At 40.4% G+C, this 24,645-nt stretch overlaps 1 protein-coding gene across 2 annotated transcripts in view; it reads right to left on the bottom strand.

Moving 5' to 3' along the window:
• Positions 1–10,080: 10,080 nt before the first annotated feature.
• brca1 (BRCA1 DNA repair associated) overlaps positions 10,081–24,645 on the bottom strand; it is an 84,962-nt gene continuing 70,397 nt past the window's right edge. For both annotated transcript variants that reach the window (XM_008113176.3, XM_008113175.3), the window contains exons 14-21: positions 22,139–22,226; positions 21,372–21,449; positions 20,089–20,129; positions 18,097–18,180; positions 14,925–14,979; positions 13,015–13,088; positions 12,421–12,481; positions 10,081–10,571 (exon numbers count right to left, since the gene is read on the bottom strand). In XM_008113176.3, the coding sequence (XP_008111383.1) occupies positions 10,468–10,571; positions 12,421–12,481; positions 13,015–13,088; positions 14,925–14,979; positions 18,097–18,180; positions 20,089–20,129; positions 21,372–21,449; positions 22,139–22,226 (585 nt within the window). In that variant the 3' untranslated portion in view covers positions 10,081–10,467. The remainder of the gene's footprint in view (positions 10,572–12,420; positions 12,482–13,014; positions 13,089–14,924; positions 14,980–18,096; positions 18,181–20,088; positions 20,130–21,371; positions 21,450–22,138; positions 22,227–24,645) is intronic.

Genomic DNA, 24,645 nt, shown 5'->3' with positions numbered 1-24,645 from the left:
GATAGCAGAAGCCAAGGTGGACTTTGAAGATAAGCAAGCTGTCAGTCAGAAGGTGAGGATGAATTGGCAGTTTAAAAATGTTGTTGCATAAACTCTTGGCAGCGGATGGGGACAATCTTGATGCCATCAGGCGCTGGAGCCCAGCGCTTGCTAATGAGCTCTCGTTAGGCAGATATCTGCCTTCATTACGCAGTCCTTGAACATACAATGGCGCATCCAGCAGACAAACCCTTTTCGGAAAGTGCCTTTTCTACCTTGATGAAATATCCGCAGCACTCCTCTTTCTGCTCCCAGAAGGGACTTTGGAGAACAATGTTACTTGTACCCTCAAGGCTAAGAGGCAGTGATGTCTAAGGTGGCAGCTGCCTTTGATGGATTGTGACGGTGATTTCTCCATTCCTTTACATTCTGGGATTCAGCTCCAAGGAATTTCTGTGAAGGTTGAAACAAAGGAGACACACCAGAACTTTCAATGAACTCTCTCTTTCTCTCTCTGCAACTGCTTCAAAGCTGCCAGTCATAATTCATGGGCTTGGAGGCTGTCCTGTATTATATACTAGCTTGGGAAATTGGCGATGCCCGGGTTATTTGAAACTAAATATAGTTTAGGGCAGGGCCTTTTGAATTCTCAGCCATGGGACTCCTTGCTTTCCCAAACTACATTTCCCAGAATTCTGTGCTCTCTCAATCTCTTTCTCAGCTCACTCAGCGTGTCCCGCCCTGACGCTTTCCTCTTCTTGTGACAAGAGGCGTCCCATCTCTTCTTAATTTAAAGAATAGCAGCCTTTTTGGCTTTGCCTTGCTTACGTTGAAAATGAAACTGACTTCTGAGCATTATGAAAAAGTATTGTGTGAGTTTTGATACTTAAGTTTTAGCGTTCCCTCCCCCCCCCAATGTTTTTTAAGCTGTATATATATGATGGAGTACTTCCTCATTCTTCCGCATGCTGCTGGAAGGGTTTTTATGGTGTCGTAAATTAGTTAAATTAGCCTCCCCACATAAAGCGGTACCTAAATTTCCTACTCGACAGATGCAACTGTCTATGACAGCACTTTAAATTGCCTTGGCAACATACTATGATATCCTGTGGTTTGTAGTTTGGGATTTCTTCCTGAGAACTCTACATAGGTAAAGGTAAAGGTTTCCCCTGACGTTAAGTCCAGTCATGTCTGACTCTGGGGGTTGGTGCTGATCTCCATTTCTAAGCCGAAGAGCCAGCGTTGTCCGTAGACACCTCCAAGGTCATGTGACTGGCATGACTGCATAGAGCGCCGTTACCTTCCCACCGGAGCGGTACCTATTGATCTACTCACATTGGCATGCTTTCGAACTGCTAGGTTGGCAGGAGCTGGAGCTAACAGCGGCCGCTCCCGCCGCTCCCGGGGTTTGAACCTGGGACCTTTCGGTCTTTAGCTCAGTGCTTTAACGCACTTCGCCACCGGGGCAAATTACAGGTTGCAGGATTCCACCAGAAGTGGCCTTCGGGGAAACATGGATCAAAGTGCTATAATTACATAGAGCTAAAGGGTTCTAGGAAGGTAGGAAAGTGAAAGCTAGGAAGAATAGCCAGGTTGTCAAAAGGTATACAAGGATCCTTAGATGCTGAAAATCCGAGTAGTTTGTACCTTGTGATCTGTCCATGGTTCTGCAAGAACTAGACCTATCCTTGCTTCTCACAAATGTCAGGCTGACTGAGAATATTTTATTGGTATTTCCTTCATATTGGCTGGACTTCCAGCATCCTAGATTTTAGAGACTCTTAAGGTTCAGAACTTTATTTATTTTGTGTCAAAAGCATTGCATAAATAAGTATAAATCTGATAAAATAGAGGGAACATAAGCGGATAAATAATTTTTGATCAAAAATGGGCAACAGTGTCTTGGCTTAAAAAAAATCTTCCTCTGTGTATGAGGCAGGGCATTGTGGGCAAGCACACAGACGCAGAATTGTTTGTTCTGCTCCATAGTTACAGAAGGTGGAGGATTCTTCTAGGTCAGCGTTTCTCAACCTGGGAGTCGGGACTACAACTACAACTCCCAAATGACAAAATTACCCCCCCCCCCCCCACCAGTATTCAAATTTGGGCGTATCGGGTATTTGGCTTGTGCCGAACAGGTCAGACATACTCAGCAGTTGAGTAAGACAAAGCCAGGGCTGATGTTCTTATTAATTTTAGGTCTGTCCCCATGTGCTGCCAGTAAGTTTCCGCAGGATGTTATTGCTTAGTGTTCATACAGTGTTTCCTAAATATTAGTGTTCAATCTAAGGTGACACCGAGATATGTAGGATGAGAACAGTGTTCGAGCGCTTGGATTCAGGTTCAGAACTGAATCATGGCTTACTTTCTGTAGTTCTAAGAGATACCTGAAGTGACCATTAAAATTTCAAATGTTCTGTTGCCTAATCAAACAAGGGCACATTTTTAGCAATAAGTTTTAATTAATCCAATTCATGAATTAATTAACATGTATTAAAACAGATGTCTTAATTCTTCTTTGATATACATAAGAGAGGTATCTAGAATAATAAAAAGGTGTGTGTACATGTGTGGCAGGATTGTGAAACCTAAACACCTGAAACTTGGCACACCTCAGGGTGATTTGGGTTTTTTAAATGGATCAATTAACTTTGGTTGCTGTAAACCTGTCCGTAGCCTGTAGTACCATTTTCAGTCACTAGATGAGGCTTTCCTTACTAACAGAAAGGAAAGAACTGTCAGGAATATATATTTTTAACTAGAGGCTTTCCTCCCAGCTCCACATGGGTCAGACAACATGTCAGGCTTAATTGCTGTTTCTCTCTGCAAGATCCCAAATTCTCCAAAAAGCTAGAGAGAGAAAAGTTATTGGATTGCTGGTGGTGTAGGGAAGGGAAGAATTCAAGCAGGAAAGCAGAAATAGTGTCAGGAGAGAAAGGGACAGAGGGAAAGAACAATAAAAGGAGGCAAGCGGAGAAGAGAAAGATGAGAAGTAAAGAGTTATAGGCACATGAAAAAGGGGAGAAGAATGTCTGGGATGAAGAGGATAGAGGAAGGACATAAATTTAATGGGAAGAAAATGGGTGTTATTTAATCCAGCAGTTCCCAAATTGTATTTTGTGGAACCCTACGATTCCCCCCAAAAATCTTTCAAATATTTTTTAAAAGTCCATGTCACAGTATGATGATCGAATCAAAATTCATGGCACCTCTGCTTTAAAAATAATGGAACTGGTTAATGCCTCATTAAATCAAGTCGAGGTCCCCCAGGCCCTGAAAGAAGCCATGGTGAGAGCACTTTTGAAAAAGTAATCCCTCAATCCTACCAGTTTGGACAGCTATAGGCCAGTATCAAATTTGCCTTTTATAAGTAAGATCTTGGAACGGATGGTGGCTGATCAACTCCAAAGATTTTTGGAGGAGGCTGATTTTCTAGATCCATGTCAATCCAGCTTCAGGCCGGGTCATGGGACGGAAATGGCTTTGGTCGCCTTAGTAGATGATCTTCAGGGGAAACTGGACAGAGGGTTTGACCCTGTTGGTCCTCCTAGACCTCTCAGCGGCATTTGATACCATCCACCATGGTATCCTTCTGGAGCGTCTGGCAGGGATCTGTTCTGCAGTGATTCTGGTCCTTCTTCTCAGGTTGTTTCTAGGTGTTGTTGTTGGGGAAGCCCTACTCAACTCCATGGCCTGGAGTCCTGCATCATTATCATGTTGTTTAACATCTCCCTGAAACCGCTGGGACAGATCATCTGGAGTTTTGGAGTTCGGTACCACCTGTACGCAGACGATGCCCAACGCTACTACTCCTTTCCTCCTGAAACCAAGGAAGCAGTTCTGTGTTGTGGTATGTAATAAATCATTTAGTGTGTGTGTGTCAACTGCAAAATAAGATGCATGAAGCTGATTGATTGAGCCATGTCTGGAGAGCTAGTAAGCCTGGGAGTTTTTGATACTGTTGCAATTTTGTTCCGGTCTGCGCTAAACAGGTGCAAAGTGACAGTTGTAAGAAAGAAGCAGGGGGAGACACAGGAGTTTTGAAATGTGCTCTTGCTTCAGGAGCTGCTGGAAGGAATTTATCCATCCGGCCAAAGGAAAGACTATTTTATCCCCTAGGCCTCCGGTGGCCTAGGGGATAAAAGCCTCGTGATTTGAAGGTTGGGTTGCTGACCTGAAGGCTGCCAGGTTCGAATCCCACCCGGGGAGAGCGCGGATGAGCTCCCTCTATCAGCTCCAACTCCATGTGGGGACATGAGAGAAGCCTCCTATAAGGATGGTAAAACAAGACATCCGGGCGTCCCCTGGGCAACGTCCTTGCAGACAGCCAATTCTCTCACTCCAGAAGCAACTCCGGTTGCTCCTGACACGAAAAAAAAATCTCTCATAAAAGGACATTATGTGAGTTGGTGCAACTGAGCACACTATACATATGTTGTTCTGGGTTTAAGAATAAACCATTTGTTCTTTATTGTTCACCTGCATGGCACATATCTTCTTTATCTGGCAAAGCAGTGTGTGGACTACACATTTTCATTTTTCACATTCTGTACCCGAACCGTTGCCTGAGGGCAGTAATGGACTGGATGAGGGTAAACAAACGGAAGCTTAATTCAGGTTAGGCGGAAGCACTGCAGGTCTTGCGCTAGATTGATCCGGAGATAGGGTTACAACTTGAGCTGGACAGGGTTTCACTCCCCATGAAATTTCAGGTTCGCAGTTTAGGTGTGGTCCTGGACTCTGCCTTAAATCTGGAAGCCCAGGTGGCAGTGGTGACCAGGGCTGCCTTTTCACAACTTAAACTTGTGAGGTAGCTATGCCTGTTTCTGGAAGAATCTGACCTGGCCACGGTAGTACGTGCACTGATTATATCCCCGTTGGAATACTGCAACACGCTCTACTTGGGACTGACTACCTGTAAAAAGTGTTTGGAAACTGCAATTGGTCCAGCTTAGAGCAGCTAGACTGCACATCGGAGCTGACTCCAAGGAACACACTACCCTCCTGCTAAGGCCTCCCGATTTGCTTCTGGGCCCAATTTAACGTACTGGTTTTAACCTATAAAGCCTTACATGGTTCGGTCCAGGATACTTGAGACAGCATGTCCTACCATACATGCCGGATAGAACCCTAAGGTCAAGCAATGAAACGCTCCTCCCCACCCAGCACAGACTGCACTTAAAAATGACTAGAGACGGCCCCTTTACAGGTGTGGCACCTAAACTCTGGAACGTTTTGCCAGTATTGATCAGGGCAGCCCCCACCCTTCTGTCCTTTAGGAAGAACCTCAAAACCTTCCTGTGTGAAATAGCTTTTCACAGGAGCCTGGAGCTCTATTTTAATCGATTTAACTTTTTCTACTATTTTAGTTCCTTGAGAGTTTTACTGGTTTATTATTCAATTATAATTTTATGTCCATTAGGATAGTGGGGGATTTGATGGTTATTTTTATATTTGTAATTGTTGCTGTAACCCGCCTTGGGCCTTCGGAGAAAGGTAGTATAGAAATGTCCCAAATAAATTAATAAATACACAATTTGAATCTGTGCCACTGAATGACTATTGTGCAGAACTGAGTCTTATAGCTGTCAGTAGCCGGAAAGACTATACAAGCAATGTTCCCCTTCATTTTTAACTATATGAATCAAGCTTTTTCGGATATGCTTACACCAAAAACTAATTTAGGAGTAAATTGGATGCTGCCCTGGATTTACATACTCAGCTGTGGGACAGAAACCCCAATGCCAAAACCATTTAAGTACAAAAATGAAACAATTCATTCATCACTTTAGGTGCGAGTCCAATATTTCCCTGGGTCAAAACAAATGTTTGTGGTTATATCCAATATTTTCTTGTACCAACATATTGGTTTGAGGCGATATTTAAAATGTTCTTTTTTCCAAACTTACTATATTATATAAAACCCTCAGGCAACAGGAATAGATGAAAGAAGGAAGAACTTTGTGGGTTCACATTGCTTAGGGATCCAGTTAGTTCTGTGTGTGTATGTACGTCTTCTGAAGGGTTCCAGGACCAAAAAAGTTTGGGAACCGCTGGTCTAACCCATAAAAAGCAAGCACTTACTATAGATATTTAGGTCTTTCTAAGCAATGATGGCGGCGAAGTGCTTTAAAGCACTGAGCTGCTGAACTTGCAGACTGAAAGGTCCCAGGTTCAAATCCCGGGAGCGGCTTGAGCGTCCGCTGTTAGCTCCAGCTCCTGCCAACCTAGCAGTTCGAAAACATGCCAATGTGAGTAGAATAATAGGTACCGCTCCGGCGGGGAGGTAATGGTGCTCCATGCAGTCATGCCGGCCACATGACCTTGGAGGTGTCTACAGACAACGCCGGCTCTTCGGCTTAGAAATGGAGATGAGCAACAACCCCCAGAGTCAGACATGACTGGACCTAAGCAATGAGGACATCGAAATTACACAAACGAAGCTTATCCAGACATATGCCTTTCCCCTAGATATTTAGGAGTCATTGTTTTCTGGAGTAAGTAGGAAGTATGGCTACTAATGACTACTAAGATCTCTTGGTATAGCTGGTTTAAAAGCTCCACTGGCTCTTCCGTCTTCAATTTTGGGAAGCAATGGTCTTAACTGTAAATCTCTGCTTGCCGGGTGCATGTTTAATTTATTAATGTCCTTTAAAAATCATATAAACCTGCTGAATCTAGAGAGCCGCAAGGCAGGTAACAACCTTATAAAAACAGAATGCCAGTAAAAGGCTGTTATAAAATATTTAAAATGTTTAAACATACACAGTAATATAAGTTCCCAAGAAAGTTTATACTTCTTTGTGGAAGAAACAAAGGAGACCTATAGAGTAGTAAGCTTTGATGTTGTTCTGCTTCTTCTGGGCTTCTTGTCCTGTCCTTTTTTGGGAATGGAGAGGGAAGGGGCTGGAATTACATCCTTCTTGGGATGAAACCAATTTTTTCCTGTGCCCTTGTCTTCTTAGAGCCACCACAAAGGGCAGGAAAGGGGCAGGCACCACTGGGTAAGTATTTAGGGGAGGATCCTTTTTCCTATAGGGATCTCCTCCTTCCAACTGAACACAAAGTCTCAACGAAGGGATCTGCTTAAGACAGATTTCAAATACAGTAGAGCCTCACTTATCCAAGCTCCGCTTATCCAATGTTCTGGATCATCCAACGCAGTTTGCCTTTTAGTAGTCAATGTTTTTGTAGTCAATTTTTCAATAAATTGCGAAAGTTTGGTGCTAAATTCATAAATACAGTAATTATTACATAACGTTATCATGTACTGAACTGCTTTTTCTATCCATTTGTTATAAAGCATGATGTTTTGATGCTTAATTTGTAAAATCATAATTTGACGTTTAATAGGCTTTTCCTTAATCCCTCATTATCCAACATTTTAGCTTATCCAATGTTCTGCTGGCCCATTTATGTTGGATAAGCGAGACTCTACTGTAGCATGTCAAGTCTGCATGGGGGATACATTCAAAAGCCACTTTCACGAAGATAGTTGTTACTGTGAGAACCCTTTCCATTACATAGCACTTTTTTTCTCCTAAAATCTATTTAAGGTGACCTTTGTGGATATGCTGGGATTCTTTTTAGTGCAATTAGCCATTTCAGTTTTGTAGTATTTCTTCCTGTAAAACACCTTGGGCTCATCTGTGTAAGGAGTTAAAGGCAGTGAATTGCTGTGTGTTTTTCGGGCTGTATGGCCATGTTCCAGCAGCATTCTCTCTGAACGTTTCGCTTGCACCTGTGTTTGGCATCTTCAGAAGTTCTGTTGGCAGTGTGGTGAGTACACACACACACACACACACACACACACACATATATTTGTGGAATGTCCAGGGTAGGAGAAAGAACCCTTGTCTGCTTAAAGAAAGTGTGAGAGTTGCAATTCACACTTACCCGGCCCAACTTACCTGTCCAAACGCATCTCCCTCTATGAACCATCATGGAGGTTAAGATCTTCTGGGGAGGCCCTGCTCTTGGTCCCACCACCTTCGCAGGCGCAACTGGTGGGGACAAGAGATAGAGCCTACTCAGTGGTGGCCCCTCGGCTGTGGAACTTCCTCCCTAATGGGATTAGATTGGCCCCTTCCCTCCTGTAATTTCGCAAACAAGTAAAAACTTGGCTCTGGGAGCAAGCATTTGGCCCAGCATAATTATCTGTGCAATACAGTTGGAATTGACTTTGGATTCATGAATATTATTTGATTATCTGGCTTTGGATCTATGCACAATAGTTGTCTAATGTCTACATATGTTGCTTTAGTGTTGTTTTAAATTACTGTTTAATTGCTTTTAATTGTTGTTGTTGTTCAGGTATAGAATAATGCCACTTATGTAAGCTGCCCTGAGTCCCCTTCGGAGTGAGAAGGGCAGGATATAAATGTAAAAAAAATAATGATTTAGCAAGCTTGAATTAGCATTTGAGTAGCCATGAAGTTTGCTAAGTCAGTGAGGGTATCTGCACAGAGGTAGTTTGATCTCTGTTGCCTAGCAGCATCCTCTGTTTGCGAAGTTTGGCACTTGATTGTTTGCTGTCTAGAGTTCTGTTTCTGGTGATGTTTATTATTTACTGTCTTGATTCTGGTGTTTTTATATGCTGGTAACTAGATTTTGTTCATTTTCATGATTTCTTCCTTACTGTTGAAGTTGTCCAAGTGCTTGTGGATTTCAATGGCTTCTCTGTGTAGTCTGACATTTGATCAAAGAACACGAAAGGCACTGCTGACTAATTCAACCAAAGAGGTAGTTATGGTAGATCACATGATAAACCAACAGGGACATTGGATATTATTTGAGAACACAGAAATGCTTGGCCACTCTGACAACCATTATGTCAGACTACACAGAGAAGCCACTGAAATCCACAAGCACATGAACAATTTCAATAGAAAGGAGGAAACCATGAAAATGAACAAAATCTAGTTACCAGTATTAAAAAAACACCAGAATCAAGACAGTAAATAAAGACCACTCAGAAACAGGAGAACTCCAGACAACAAACAATCAAGGGCCAGTTAACACCTCCCAAACAGAGAATATCTCCAGACAACAAAGGCCAGGCTACATCTATGCAGATAGCCTCACTGATTGACTTTGCAAACTTCATAGCTATTCAAACTTACTAATTGCAAGATTCACGTTTTCTTTAAACAGAGTTCTTTCTCTCACCCTGGACATTCCATATATATATATATATTCCATATATATATATATACACACACACACACACTACTTACTTCACTGCCAAAAGAATCTCAAAGATGCCAGCCACAGATACAGGCAAAATGTCAGGAGAGAATGCTGCTGGAACATGGCCATACAGCCCAAAAAACTCACAGCAACCCACTGATTCTGGCCATGAAAGTCTTGACAATACATTAAGAAGCAGTTAATATTATTCCAAAATCAAGTGTTCAAAATTTAGCCTTATGAGTAAATTTGATGGCTCTCATATACGTGCAGAGATGTGCCAGCGAGAGAACCTGTGCCTAATGTGCTTTCAGAATTATAGGACACTGAGGGATCATTCCTCACATATTACACAAGTCTCAGAATGAGGCTGAGCTTTACTCAGCAGGCTTCTCTATTAAACATAGAGCTTTTGCAAACTATTGTCAATTTTTCTGTACAAAAGAAAATAAATGTCTAGGCATAGGAGGCAGGGATTTTTTTGGCAGCAAACCTGCAAGATTATTTAAAAAGCTCAATTACTTGACAATGTGAAGAAGCAATAAATACTCTGCTGTCTCAAAAGCACTTCTCTATTCTGGCAGTGCCAGAGCCAGGCAGACTTTTTAAAAGCATGGATTATCAAGTGACAGATGGGATGAGTTAGTGAATCATGCGCTGTGCCCGATCCAAATATCTTATCTGAGCTTTCACTGGGACCAAGCAAGGTATCAATGAAAAACTGGTTATCCATCCATTTACTAGAAAGATGCTAAGTTAATTTTGTCACATCACTTGAGGATGAGTCATTACCACAATATGTTTGACTCAGTACATACCTCCCTATGGTGCAAGGAACATTTCCAATGTGTTTTTGTGACACCGCAAATCTGGCAATGTTTTGGCTTAGAAGAAGACACAACACCAGAGAGCCAGCGTAAGTGCAACTTTATATGTGAACATTCCCACCATAAACTATGATTATCTGGCAAAGTTAACTGAAACCCTGAGCTCCATATAACTAGCAAATGATTACATCTTAAAGATGCCGTGAAGAAAAAGAAAGCTTCCCAAACAAGATAGTAGTTATACAGTAAATAATGCATTGGTATAAGAACAGAGCAACTATATCTCAGTGCACTGCAAGAACTGTGCTGAAGGCAGAAGTTTTACAGTTTTAGTTCTGATTTTGGCAAGAGACAGAGCTTTCTTATGCCAACTGAAGTGTACATCTTGCAAGCTGTGTACATAAATCTTTTCTTAAAAGTGCCACAGACTCCAGTCTGGAAGACTCTGTATTCCTGAAAACCTCCCAAAGGGTCAGTGTATGGTGTATCCATCGAACGGCTGACGTTGATAGGAGGCAACACTGTCCAGCACCCACTCGCGCAAAACCACCGTAGCATTGCATTGAGGTGGGAGCCCTGAAACACAAGACCAAGAGTGAGACTTTTAGTCTATGCTTTCATCTCCCCATTCTCATCCCTGAGGCTCAAGTGTACATTTTCTTTGGAGAGCTTATTTCATGAATGACTTTTTGAAATGTCATGACACGGAGACAAGAGATGACAAGAGGAAAATGCTGCAAGTTCGTTTGCACCGTTGCTGTAATATGCTCTACATTTCTAGCTGGCAATATGTTTCACAGCAGCAGTGACAGGAGCACATGTAACGGTGTGTCAAGTCCACCTTTTCTCTCCTCAGACAGGACACAGTCCTTCAGCCTAAGCTGTTCATGTTAGAGATGAGAGGCAGGCAATGTGTGACAGCCACAGAAGGAAGGATGGCTGACCATATCTCCTTCTGACTCCCTCAAATCATTTTGGGAGTCATATACAAAAGGCAGAGAAATTGCAACTAGGAAGCCAAGCGGGCCCTACACGTCACAAGGGTTTAACTCTATTCAACATAATCACAAAGACGGAAAATGAAGCTCTCCAATTACTCTCTGTAGGAAGCAGAAACCACTTGTCAGCTCACCAGGAGCAAATGACTATAGTTCTTCTGAGAACAGGATGCCAGCCAAGCATAGATTGCCTTTCCTCCAGGAGCGCACATTTACATTGTAATCTGGGAAAAGCAAGAAAGTAGGCACCTTTTTGGAATTGTGGAACTTTCTTACTTTCTCCATGTCTAGCACCTCTCTTCCATAAGGAAGTGGAGGGGTTGATGATGATGGAAAACACAGCCAGGTGAGTAAAGCCAAGCTTATATTTGCTGATGCCTGGCCCACAGTTTAGCGGGTGTGAAGCAAGAAGCAGGACAAATCTGGGAAAAGCCAGTTGATCACAGCTCATGGGTTGCTGGATAGCTGAACGGGAAAGGGCATAAAGCTGAGGCTTGTCAGTGAAAAAGTTAAATATTTTTTATCGTGTCAGAAGTGACGAGAACATACTGTAAGTTGTTTCTGGTGTGAGAGAATCTGCAGTCTACAGAGATGTTGCACAGAGGACGCCCAGATGTGTTACTGGGAGGCTTTTCTCATGTCCCTGTAAGCTAGAGCTGAACAAACGAACGCTCACCCAGTCTCGCAGATTTGAACAGTCAACCTTCAGGTCAGCAACCCAACCTTCAGGTCAGCAGTTCACAAAGATTTAACCCACTGCACCACCGCAGCTCCCTAAAAAGCTAGATGGGACCAGTCAAAATTGAGACAGGCCAGTTAAAAATTAGAGATAAAACAATTAAGGCCCCTTCTATACTGCCTTATAATCCAGATTATCAAAGCAGGTAATCCACATTTTGTCTACTTTGAACTGGATTGTACACTGCCATATAATCCCGTTCAAAGCAGATAATCTGGATTTTATATGGCAGTGTAGAAGGGGTCTAGGAAGAACTGAACTGAGACCTGAGAATGTGGAAGGGCCACATTGTTAAGATGCTTGAAACTGAGATGTTACAATGTACTCTGTGTGGAACCAACATAACAGCAGAAATTGTTTTTATTTTGTACAACGTTGTCTGGATGTTTTGATAACTAACAGGGATTTTTAAAAAATGCTTTTACTATATTGAACCCACAAATCAACACAACCATCTATCCAGTATAGTGAACATTTGGAGGCCAGATTTAGACAGAAAACTTAAGGGTAAAAGGGCAAGGTGATTGGAACTCAAGGATTAGGTCAATCTGGATAAGGGTTTCATCACAGTAGGGTTAATTCTGTTATTACCTTCAAAGATTTGGGCTTATTCACAAAAACCAGCAGATATCTGGATACTTTGGAACTAATGTTATGCTGGGAGATGCTCATAGCGCTAGAATCTCACCTTGACAGGCAGTGTCTTCACCCCAGACATCAGGCTGAACAACAATCACAGCAGAGGAGTTCTAAGAGGTTGTGAGATAAAAAGACACACTTGAAGATAGATGTGGCAATACCTAAAGTGTACACAATCAATTGCTATCTTTGACTGCAGACAAGCAGAAATACCGGAGCAGTCTGTAATGCATTTTGGTGCAGTACTCCAACCAGATTGCAAGTTGAAGAGAAAAGCCTCCTCTTTCCCAGGTTATTTTGTCAAACAAATTTGATCTAGCTGACAAAAGAACATGAGGGAGAGCAGCATTGGAAAGGTACTGAAAAATGCACTCTTCCCAATATATGCTACAGTTCATCAATAAATACATGCTCTCACTTGCCATATTGATCACAAATTAACTCTCAGACAAAGTCAGATATTGCAATTTCAAATAGTTCTCTCTCCCTCCCTTTGTGTGACTATGTGTGTATCTCATCAAAAAGGGAACACCAGAGCCGGCAGAAGCTGACTTTTTATTGAGAAGGGAAGACGACATTGCATGCACCTCTCCTTTAAGCTGACTCATCGCCTCTACCCACAATAATTAATAAACCGACTTACTGTTGGATGTGCAAATAAATGAGGTTGCTTCACAAGAGAGGCCCCACACAGCTCTACCATCCATTCCAGTTGTTCTGAGCAATTCCCAAACAGAAGGAGAAAGATAAAATACAACATTAAATCACAATGGCAGAGAATCTTGCTCCCTTCACTCCCATAAGTGCTCCACTCAAATTGGTCCCTAACTTCTGTTGGGAGAAATAATGACGTTTAAGCAAAATCTGGAAATTCGAGCAGCCTGGAAACTTTCTTGATGGTGTGGAGTACAATTCTTATACAATTCCAGACAGCATGTCCAATGGTGAGGGATCATGAGAGTTATAATCTTAAACTCCTGGAGATAACCATTTTGCCTCCCTCTTGCAAGCACAGAACTTGGTTCTGTGGTAATACATATTCCTAATTCATATTGTTACGAAAACTTAGGAAAGTGTCGACAGTGACTGCTCAAAAGACAGAGGAAGCTAAGCATGGATTCAAATTGTAAGGGGGGGGGGGGAGATTCCTTCTAAACATTAGGAAGAACTTCTTGATGGTAAGAGCTGTTTGGCAATGGAATATGTGGCCTCAGAGAGTGGTGAAATCTCCTTCTCTGGAGGTTTTAAAGCAAAGGCTGAATAGCCATCTGTTGGGAGTGCTTTCATTGTGTTTTCCTGTATGGCAGGGGGTTGAGTTAGATGCTCTTGTGGTCTCTTTCAACTCTAGGATTCAATGATTCTAAGTAATTCCAAGAATTCAGGGAAAGAGATTCTGACTCCCACTGTTATGGTTCAGCTAGAAGAAGATGAAGGGATTGGTATTTAAGAGTCTGGGAGAGTGGTGGATGGTTTTTTCAATGAGGGAAATGAGATTTTAGAGCAAGATTCTGTCTGTGAAAATAGGCGTGAAAGTGAAACTGCTTCAGAGTCCAACAGACAGGGAGATGCATTGCCTGGTGGAGACCTTTCACCTGCTAGTAGCATAGCAATCCCAGATAAAGAAACAAATGGGCAAGAAAGCTCACCTGAGAGTACAGGCTTCATCTTAGGGAGGAATGAAGCAAACTGAGAAAGTCAAAAAGAGCGTGAAGTCTCACATGCAAGGAAGTCAAGGTCACAGAAATGACTTCATGTTTTGTGGCCCTTAAACCAGAGAAGTGTCTCTTTGGGAATTCAGATCAGGCAACATCACATAACAGTGAGAACCTCGAGCCTTGCTTCTAGTTCATGTCTTAGTCTAAGATCTTGGGAGTTTGGATGCCTAGTATAAAACGTTTTTATAGTCTGGCTTCTGGATTCATGTTTTGATACTTGTTTCTCTGGATTTATGCCCATGTTTTGATTCTGTTATTTCTGTATCTTGTTTTATGGAACAGCTTTGAACTGTTTGAATTATTACCTTTGGAGTGTTATTTCCTACTGTCAGTTTGGTTTGGCTTATTATTATTGACTATTTTTCCACATAACCTCTTGGATTTTGCCTTTCCTATTTCCAATATGATTTTTCCTTTTTATATGTGATTTTATCAATAAACTGTTTTATTACTACTTTTGATTTCCTGGTTGGTGTTGAGGGCAAAGTGAATTCTGACTGGGGTGCAACACCCACTGCCTTAAAGTAATAAGAAGGAACATATATGAATGGAAAAATAAGCAGACAAATGCACATTCACTCCTACAATTCCTAGAATTTTTTGGGTTGTGGCAGAATATCAAAAGAGGATTACTCCCATCACTGTCCAGATATATATATATATCACTGATCAAATCATTTCAGATTGTGATCATATAGCACCAAATTTTTGATGACTGAACCATAACAAAGATGATAGTTTTGCTGTTCACACGATACCGTATCTTTGAATGAAGAAAGGTACTCCCTGAAATTCACCTAATCCTCTCAACTCATGCCAGCCATTTCAATCTGCTTACCTGGCAGCATGTCTGTGAATGGCCCATAGCAGCATATTTCCAAACCTTGGAAAAGCTGGAAAGGAAAAGAAGAGCGTTACTCCAGCTGCATAACTGAACTCCTTGAAACACAAGCTATGGAACTAGTACAGGCATGAAATAAACTATCCAGAAGCTAATTGGATTTAAGCAGGTTAAATGGAAACATATTTAGCAGGCAAAAGTGAAATGTATATTGAGCAGCTGATTAGGCAATGGCTTCCTGTTACTTGTACCTCAACTTCGCTTCTACTTCTTTAATAAGAATCTCTGCTCCCTTTTTGCATATCTTTATATATTCTCCCTATTTTGTACAACGTAACCTACTTCAAATCACTCTGCCCTGTTTTCTGCACACTCCACCTTATCTTCAGGGCGATTCCTGTGCCTGGAAAGAAACGTCACTATAATATTTCTTCATTTTGATCCTATTGTCTCTAAGTCTCCACAGTTTATTTGCTTGACCCTGTTACTTCCTTTGTCTTTATATAAATTAGCTTAATCCATGTAACTCAATATTCTTGACACTGATTGTTTAATGGGGGCCCTTCTATACAGCCATATAACCCAGAATATCAAGGCAGAAAACCCCACAATATCTGCTTTGAACTGGGTTATCTGAGTCCAGTGCCATATGTTCCAGTTCAAAGCAGATAATGTGGGATTTATTCAGCTGTGCGGAAGGGAACTAGGTCTTAATTTTTCAGGATTTTTTCTAGCTCTATCTGGAAGTGTGAGGGTTGAACTTGAGACCTTCTGCTTGCAATCTATGTACTTCCGACTGAACCACAGCACTTACCCATAGGCAGGCACTGAAAGTTTAATGGACTTTAGTGACGATTCAGATTTATGGTTTGAAAAGCTCATGTGGTTGACTGAAAGAGACTGGAGAGAAAATAGCCCCTGATGTAGCATGGCAGTTAGGAAATGGAGTAAATCTATAGATACAGAGGGGGGAATTTGGAATAAAGAATCCAAGAAGATGGACAAGGCAGCGGAAAAAAACCTCACATTGGGCTTAGAGACAGGAATGTATGCTATAGGATAGAGATCAGATTGCATTGTTCAATACAATCACACCCACTGTAAGAATCAAAGAAGAAACAAGATATCAATCCAAAAGGATGCTGGATACAATAGTCTATAAGCTTTTCCCTTCCATGCAATTAAAATTGGTTGGGAGAGGGAAGGGGTCAGTGTAGGAAATGGGAAAAAATTGGCAATTCTGACTCAATCTACTTCCATGAGGTTATTTGTAGATTTCTACTTCAGGCATCCAGAGAAGCATTATTTTCACTGGTACAAACAAAACAAGGCTAAGTACTGGAAGGAGATGGAAATAACTAATGTTTATTTAACTTCAAGCCTGGGATCAAATCACTTGTCAGAGTTCTCTTGCTTGCTTGTCAACAGACCCTCATCCTAACATGAGGATGTTAGTGTGGCACTTATTCATGGGAAAAAAGGCTACTGAAATGGAGAAGAGGAGAAAGGACCTTTTAAAAATACACCGCAAGTCTCTCAATTCCCACCTCCAACCAGTATCTCCTCTTCATGTCACTGTTGTAGAGTAAACAAGTTAATAATGCAGAGCCTTGCCTCTTCAGACTGAAGGGTATAGGTACATAACAGATAAATCTGGTATCAACAGAGTAGCATCTTGAGCACTTTTTGCACTTTTTATTCATTCCTAATTCTGAGCCCACCTTCCTCTTTGAGGAACTAGCTGTTATTTTCTCTCTACAACAGGGCAACATGACATTTTATTATATTGCCAGCATCTTTCCTTGTGTATATTAATAGTGAAACATTCCTAGTACTCAGAACATTAAAGTCTTTCAAAAATAAAAAGAATCAACATTTACTCGCTCTCTTAGCAACCCAATTTCAATGACAAGAATTAGAACATTTCAGTTTATACAGTTGGCTCTCCACATTGGTGGGTTACACTTTTGTGGATTTAATTAATATGTTCTCTCTAGGTTCTCCAACGCAGGTTCACTATAGAGTCGCATTGGAGGGCCCTGAGAAAACACTTCTCTGGGCATTTACTGGTCCTCCAGAAAAATTCTACTGGAAAATTAAAATATAGTATTTTTATTTGCATGTTTTCCATGGGGGTACTATACCCTGAACTCCAGTGAAGATGGAGATAACTGTACAGAGGATCAGGAAGACTAGCACAAATACAGTAGAGTCTCACTTATCCAAGCTAAACGGGCCGGCAGAAGCTTGGATAAGCGAATATCTTGGATAATAAGGAGGGATTAAGGAAAAGCCTATTAAACATCAAATTAGGTTATGATTTTATAAATAGAGCACCTGAAAAAGTAGTTCAATACGCAGTAATGTTATGTTGTATTTACTGTATTTACGAATTTAGCACCAAAATATCACGATATATTGAAAACATTGACTACAAAAATGGCTTGGATAATCCAGAGGCTTGGATAAGCGAGGCTTGGATAAGTGAGACTCTACTGTAGATGTCATCATATAAGTTACTCCTGAGAGAAAAGCTAGATAAATAAATGCATACATAGATGCACACTCAGAAGAGTGCGAACCACACATTATATGCTCAGACATATATTTTCTACCTATTATCTACCATTAACATAATCAGATTCAATGAAGCCATCTTAGGATTCTCTCCTCTGAGAGTTTCTATAAACAGAGAATTACCATCTTGTATGATCCTGGGATGGATGTATTCTAGGACAAAGTATGAACGGAAGTTGTGCATATCCCCCCCCCCATTTTAACATCCCTTGCAGTGAAAATAATAATAATAACTTTATTTTTATACCCCGCCCCATCTCCCCGAAGGGACTCGGGGCGGCTTACATGGGGCTAGGCCCGATAAAACAAACAAAACAGTAACAAAGCAATAAAACAATTATCCCAGTAAAAAACATCAACATCAATAAAAACAATCATTAAAATCAACAAGCAGGATACAGTGTTAAAAACAGGAGACTAATTCGTAGATCCCAGGCGAAATGCAGAGTGATACGAAATGGGAAAAGGAAATTTCACAGTTGGACAATAAAGTGCGGTATAAAATGGCAAGACAACAACAATGGGACTATTATGGAATGGACAGATAGATCAATCCAGCAACAACTGGATTAAATGGTTAAAGCATCCATACTTTTCCAGGAGGAGATTCCCTTGATCTTTTGGGTCCTTGGTGATTTCTACCATTGATTACATCTCCTCTTACTTCGAAGTCCTCCTGAAAGACAACAGAGATGCAGTGAAGCTTTCTTTGGGTTAGCTCTATGTTACTGAAGCAGGAAAGAAATGTTTGCACTTCAGAAGCTGAAACCCTCTCAGACCCCTTCTACACTGCCATATAAAATCCAGATTATCTGCTTTGAACTGGATTATATGGCAGTGTAGACTCATACAATCCAGTTCAAAGCAGAAAATGTGGATTATCTGCTTTGATAATCTGGGTTATATGGCAGTGAGAAAGTGGTTTCAGTCAAACTGAGGGACGAAGAAGGTAAAGTTGTATACACAACAGCCCCTCGTTTCATAGTTAATGTCAAGAAACCTTTTTTTATAAATAAAGGAAAAACTTGCTTAATTACATTTAATGAGAAAATAGCTATTACTTAACCAAGAAATCTCTCCTTAGTATTTATACTACTGATGAAGCTTCAGGGATAAAACAGCAGTTTAGCAAACAGTACAGTAAAATGGTACATACAAGCAAAAGCAGATTGCTTTTTGTTTATGACATGGAGACTTGGTAACCAAGAGGTGATACACAAAACGCCTGAATCCATTTCCTTTGGCTAATGTCTATATCTCATTTCAGATTCTCCTGCTGAAGAGAGATTGGACCACAATAGCTATATAGTAGACAAGCAGTAACCACACATAAACTTTCCCCCCTTTTCTCCAGACCTTCACTTGACAGAAGAGGCTCCAGCAACACTCAGCACTCTCTTGTAAAGTCGGCTCTTGGAAAAGCCTACCTCAGCCAACCTACCTACATAGAAACTGTGCTTGGCAATGCCAAGAGAGTGAGGTAGCCTGGTAAAGGCATCCACAGTTGGTTCAGTTGCCAGATACAAAGGGAAGGGGAGCAGGCATGATAGACATCTCCTTTTTATGTCCTGCCAATAGAGGAATATTACACGCCGCAGGTAATTGAACTCTATATACTCCTGCAACAAGACTGCACAAGAATTCACAGACTCTATAACTGATAGCACTACTAGGAAGTAGAATTTCAAGAGATCTAAAAAAATTACATCTTGAAATATTCAGGAGAAATTAATGGAGGAGCTGAAAATCCCAGAAAGGACATCATCTACATAGCTCCCATCCTTAACAACTATTTCAGCTTTCCACATGTGACAATTAAAAATAATACAATTAAAGCAACAAAACTAGTGGTTATGATGGCTGGGGGATTCTGGGAGCTGAAGTATAAAAATGAAATGTTTCCAAACTGTAGTTTTAGTATGCCATAAGAAAAAAAATACCCAGGCAGCTACAGAGTTGGGGGAGTAAAGGAAAAAAGTCTTTCCCTATCCAACTAAACGTTGAAGCAGGAGTCCCTAAACTAAGAGCCCGTGCTCCTGTCATTTACCCAGCTCTTGTCCTAAACTTTAGACTTAGGGTCGCCCTAAGTCTAAAAAAACTTGAGCGCACACAACAACAATCTGAATTAACTTGACTATCTGATCAGTCAAAAGCAAGTTTACACTTCCACTTCCCCTTGAAATATATGTTTATGTTGGTTAAAATTGTTTTCATTTTAAATATTGTATTTTTTATGTTTTTTGCACTATAAAAATATGTGCAGTGTGCATAGGACTTTGGCTTTTTTTTTTTTTCAAACTATAGTATGGCCCATCAACACTCTAAGAAACCGCAACCGGCGTTCTGTTTAAAAAGTTTGAGGATCCCTGCTTTGGAAATTGACTTTTTATTCCAATGTTAGCAGCCCCTTTTCTCATTAAAAAAGGGGGAGCCAATAATATCCTCTCTACCCCCTCCCCAAGGCTGCTCAATTCTCATTCATGTATTCACAGCATTTAAATAAACAGTAAATAATGAGCTCTGCAAACAGCTCTGCCAACAAATAAAAAATAACGATAATAACAACAACAAAATACAGCCATACCTCATTAAGTAATCTTTCTGCTTGGAGTGATTGTTCAATCCCTAGGACAGAACAAACAGGGATGAGTTATTATTATTAAAGCAACCACCAGCCCTTTTTATCACATGCAATGTGATTTCTAGTCCCTGCCTTAAGATAGGAAAGGAATTTGCATCACTGTAGTGTAAATGAACAAGCTTATATTAAAATAATACTGCTTAGCGGCAGTATGACTGTGCCGATGGAAGAATGTTCACCTCCTCACCTGACTCCTTAGAGATACAGATGTTTTCTTTAACAATATCAAGACTTTAATAACGGAAACAACTGAGGCTATCTTACAGAGATTTTAAAACTCATCCTTTTAAAAAGAAGTAATGCATTAAAATCCAAATCAAGGACTGCAGCTCAGTCTTCTTGATCTAAACAGCCTCACCCAAGCTTCTGTTTTACCTTGAGAGAAACAATGCAACAGTATGGCACTTGGGTATCTCACCCCTAAGATGAAGATTATACTCAGGACATCACTTATTTAAATGAGAAAACAGTATCTGTGAACTGGAAAGGATTACCCCATGCTGTTCCTACAATCTACTCTGGCATTTCCATTGCCATTTTATATTTTTTTAAAAGGGTAGGAGTAGAGCTGATTTATACTCCCCAGAATCCTGTTTCCTTTGGCCCTCCCCTCTGTAACAGCAAGTCCAACAAAATCCTATAGCAGACTTAACTTTTCAATGGCATATGCTGAGAAACTATGTGCCCCAAGAGATGTGTTCGACTCATGCTGTGTACATTTGTTATAATGTGCTGGGGATTAATTTATTCAGGCAAGCTTTTAAGTCTGGTAGTTGACAGTCCCTGGACTATGGAATTGTGTACTTTTAGCTGCTAATGTCTTCCTATGGTGTTTTAAGCCAATGGCAACTACTGGCTTCCATATCAGTATTTCTGTTTCAGGTTTTAATCTGAACTTTGAAGTTGGAACTCAAGTTGCTAAACCCTATCCGCCCTGAACCGGTTCAGCACCTGAGACATGTTTTTGGAAAATCTGGGTGAAAACCCAGGGTAGGTTTACTGGCGAAATGACATGAAAGCTACTAGCTGCGACTATCTGAAGTACTGGACAATATATTCTGTCTTCAGTTGTTCTTAGCTGGCTTGAGGGAGAAAGGCAGGATATATATTAGTATATATTTGTATAATATCTACAGTAAATATATATGAAATAGATAAAAATATTATTAACGCTTTCACAGCATGAAAAGAAAGAGAGGTCACAGGCAAAGAAATTTCACACTTACATTGGTAGCTCACCACCCATTTTTGTGCAGCTATACCTAAAAAGTACTTCAGGGTTCGTTCACAGACCCGATCCTCATCTGAAGACAAAGAAGAAGAAATCATTTAGTGCTTGATGCCAGCCCTAAAAGTAACACAGCATCATCAACAAAAACTGTCTGAATCCTACTGAAGGGCTCCAATCCTCAGCCAATTTTGAAAATTATCTAGAAGTTTGCAAAAGAGGAAAATGTAAAAGATTAAACAAACCCTCTAGATACACAGAATTAGATGCACAAGTTATTTGGATTCCAGCCATGGGTTCTGATAGATAAAATATTTAGGAGGATCTGCCAGATAACTGTCAGGACAATTCACAAATTGTATCTTCTGGCACACATTTTTTTTTATTGTTACACATTAAAAGCATTCTCCACACACACACACACACACACACACACACACACACACACACACACACACACACACACTTTCAAGGTGAAATGAGCTTTTTGAAGGGCAGAGAAGAAATCTTTATTTCCTAGTTCTTTGTGGTGATACTCTGAACTTTATGGCAAAGAAAGTTCCCAGCATTTCAACAACTCTCAACATGGAGTCTCTGGTGATCTTTATGGCTAATAGCTATTCACCTAATTCTATGAATGTAACCAGAAGAAGAGGTGTTATTCACCAATCATTAACATGAATCCCAAGAGTACCACAAGACTCACCCATCCAAGACTCACTAAGGCAATGTAGATAGAAAGTTTTTCCTATGCTCCCAACTCACCGGTTTTCATTATTACATGGGTTGTTTCTTCAGTCATTTTATTTGACCAACTGCTCTTGGTTTTCCTGACAAACTGCTGTACTAATCGCTAGAAGCAAAGTAAACAGTCAATTAGAAATAATTCAGCTTGTTAAGCACTGTTGGCATTTTTGAAAGGGGACTTTGTGTACATCCTGGTTTTCCATTAAAATGCCTAAAATGGTTAACAACATTCACATGGTTATCTACAAAAAAGCAGTCATTCAAAATTCATTCAATAGACAAGAGTGCAGATAAAGTCTCTAAGAATAACAAGGCATGAAAAATTAAGAAGCTAACAGTTTGACAGGCTAATTATCTGTCACACAAAAAGGTTTTTAGATGATGATAGAAGCCCAGGGAGGTGAGGAAGGCCTACCAGAGCCTCCACATGACCACAAGCAAACTGTTTTCAATGTCCCGCCAAATACAGTTCATTTCTGTCAATAGAGTGTCCATGAAGTATGAAATAATGAACAGGCTGATGCAAGAGGAGGATGTTCTCCATACTACAGAAAGATTAACCCATATATTGTATGTGCCTTGAAACTGTACAACAGCTAGTTAAATCATTTCGCTAAGGAGACACACACACATCCCATCTATAACTGGATACAAACCCCAGCCTTATCACTGCATTCTGAATTGACTGAAATTCCAAGCTGGCATTTCTTGATCCTTTGAAGACAACTTAATATCGACCACATTATCATAGTGGCATTTCAGGAAGATTAAACCTACTTTGATTGTAATGTGGCTTGATTTCCAAAGCACAACCACTGATCCAACACATCCTCCAAACTGAATAACACAAACTGAATATGTTTGATGTGAAGACCGCCAAGTCTTCAGCATCTCCTTCAATTGAGGTTTCTATGTGAAAGTTGAAGCTCCCGAACACCATTGCTTTAGGCATAAGTTCAGGCTTCCCATAAGGCAATAGGAAGAGGAATGGCCAGAATAATAATTATATTCTGGGCATATGCTTCTACCAGACAACTCCTGAATGGGACAAGTAATAAAGAATTTGCCTTCTATCCCACAGATCCGACAGACTGCTATACCTGGTGAACAAAAGTGGGAGAAATCTACTCTATATACTAATTAGAAAAAGATCACTTGTTGCATGCCAAATAAATATGTCACCCAGAGTTAAATCCTAGTATTTTTACATTTATCAGCCTGATGTTTGGCAACAGAATCTTCATAACTAGGGGACAGTCACTACAGCTATTGGGAACCTAGACTGAGAGATCATTTGAAAGGCAGAGTAAACAATACAAACCCCTTTCCCACCTCTTATAACATTATGTAACAAAATTTCAAACATTTTTTGTTCCTTGTTTGAAAGTGTTATTTCCTGTTTAATTCTGCTGTACTTTGAAAGCAGTTGTTATACTCCGGAAACTTCGTTTTTGTGGCTGCCACAAACTATGTTGAATTCGTTGAGACTTTCTGAGATATTCATTACAAAACTATAGCAAAATGTGCTGCAGGAGGTACCACAAAAACAAAGTTTTTGCAGTGTAATAAACCTTTTCCATATGCTTGACAGAACCAATTAGGAAATGACATTTATAGCCCAGGAACACAAATCGTGTTACATAATGTAATTACAATCTCGCATTTTTATCACCAACCACACTTCTACAAGCCTTGTGTTATCTTCTCACCTCCGCTAGACACAAAAGATAAGCTGACTTCAGATGTAAGTCTTATAATGATCAGAGCCTCTAACAAACATTGAGCTTTCCTAATGCCTTCTGTTTCTCATCCAACATGTCTCCAGTGTGAGGCACCAACAAATGATTTAACAGTTGTTATGTTTCATGCTCATTGGCAAAATGTTGGAAGTGTTTCTTCCTCAATGTACCCAAGCATTCAGTCTCGTATTAACTTTCAAAGACAATTCCCAAATATGCCAGAGCAGTCAGTGCTTCACAGGCTGGCTTCATCTTGGGGCTCATGTAAATTTAACTGTGTGGCCTTGTGGACTTTCTGCTCACCTAGCCTTACTCTTTCTACACTAAGGAGTGTTAGCACACTTCCTCAGCAAATGTACTATTAAGCAAATGCAGTTGAAGTTCAAAAGCACTCCACAAAGAACAAGAATTAAATCCACAGAAGGAGTCTTCATAAATGCTAAAAGAAAATAAGAAATTTGCCTCTCACAGCTCTAGATAGAACTTGAGCAAGATCCATGTAATGCTGCTGCAGTGATGGATATAATAAAACTGGGAGAATATGGGAAGTACACTAGGACATGGAGACTTAATAGAAGTATGATTCCCACCAAAAGTTGTTAAGATCTATAAAGTTCTAAGCCACACTATAAAACATACACAATAAAACATATACAAGACTTTCAGAGACTTTCAGATAAACAAGGGACGTCATGCCAACAAACATTCCTTTCTTCCACTCATACTCATTTTACTGTTAGTTATTTATTTTTCAGATGAAGAATATGATTGGGTGAACTTCAGAAA

Source organism: Anolis carolinensis, chromosome 6 (assembly GCF_035594765.1).
Source record: "Anolis carolinensis isolate JA03-04 chromosome 6, rAnoCar3.1.pri, whole genome shotgun sequence".
NCBI lineage: Eukaryota > Metazoa > Chordata > Lepidosauria > Squamata > Dactyloidae > Anolis > Anolis carolinensis.
Note: the sequence above shows the minus strand (reverse complement) of the source record. Positions and strands in the feature narration are given on the sequence as shown.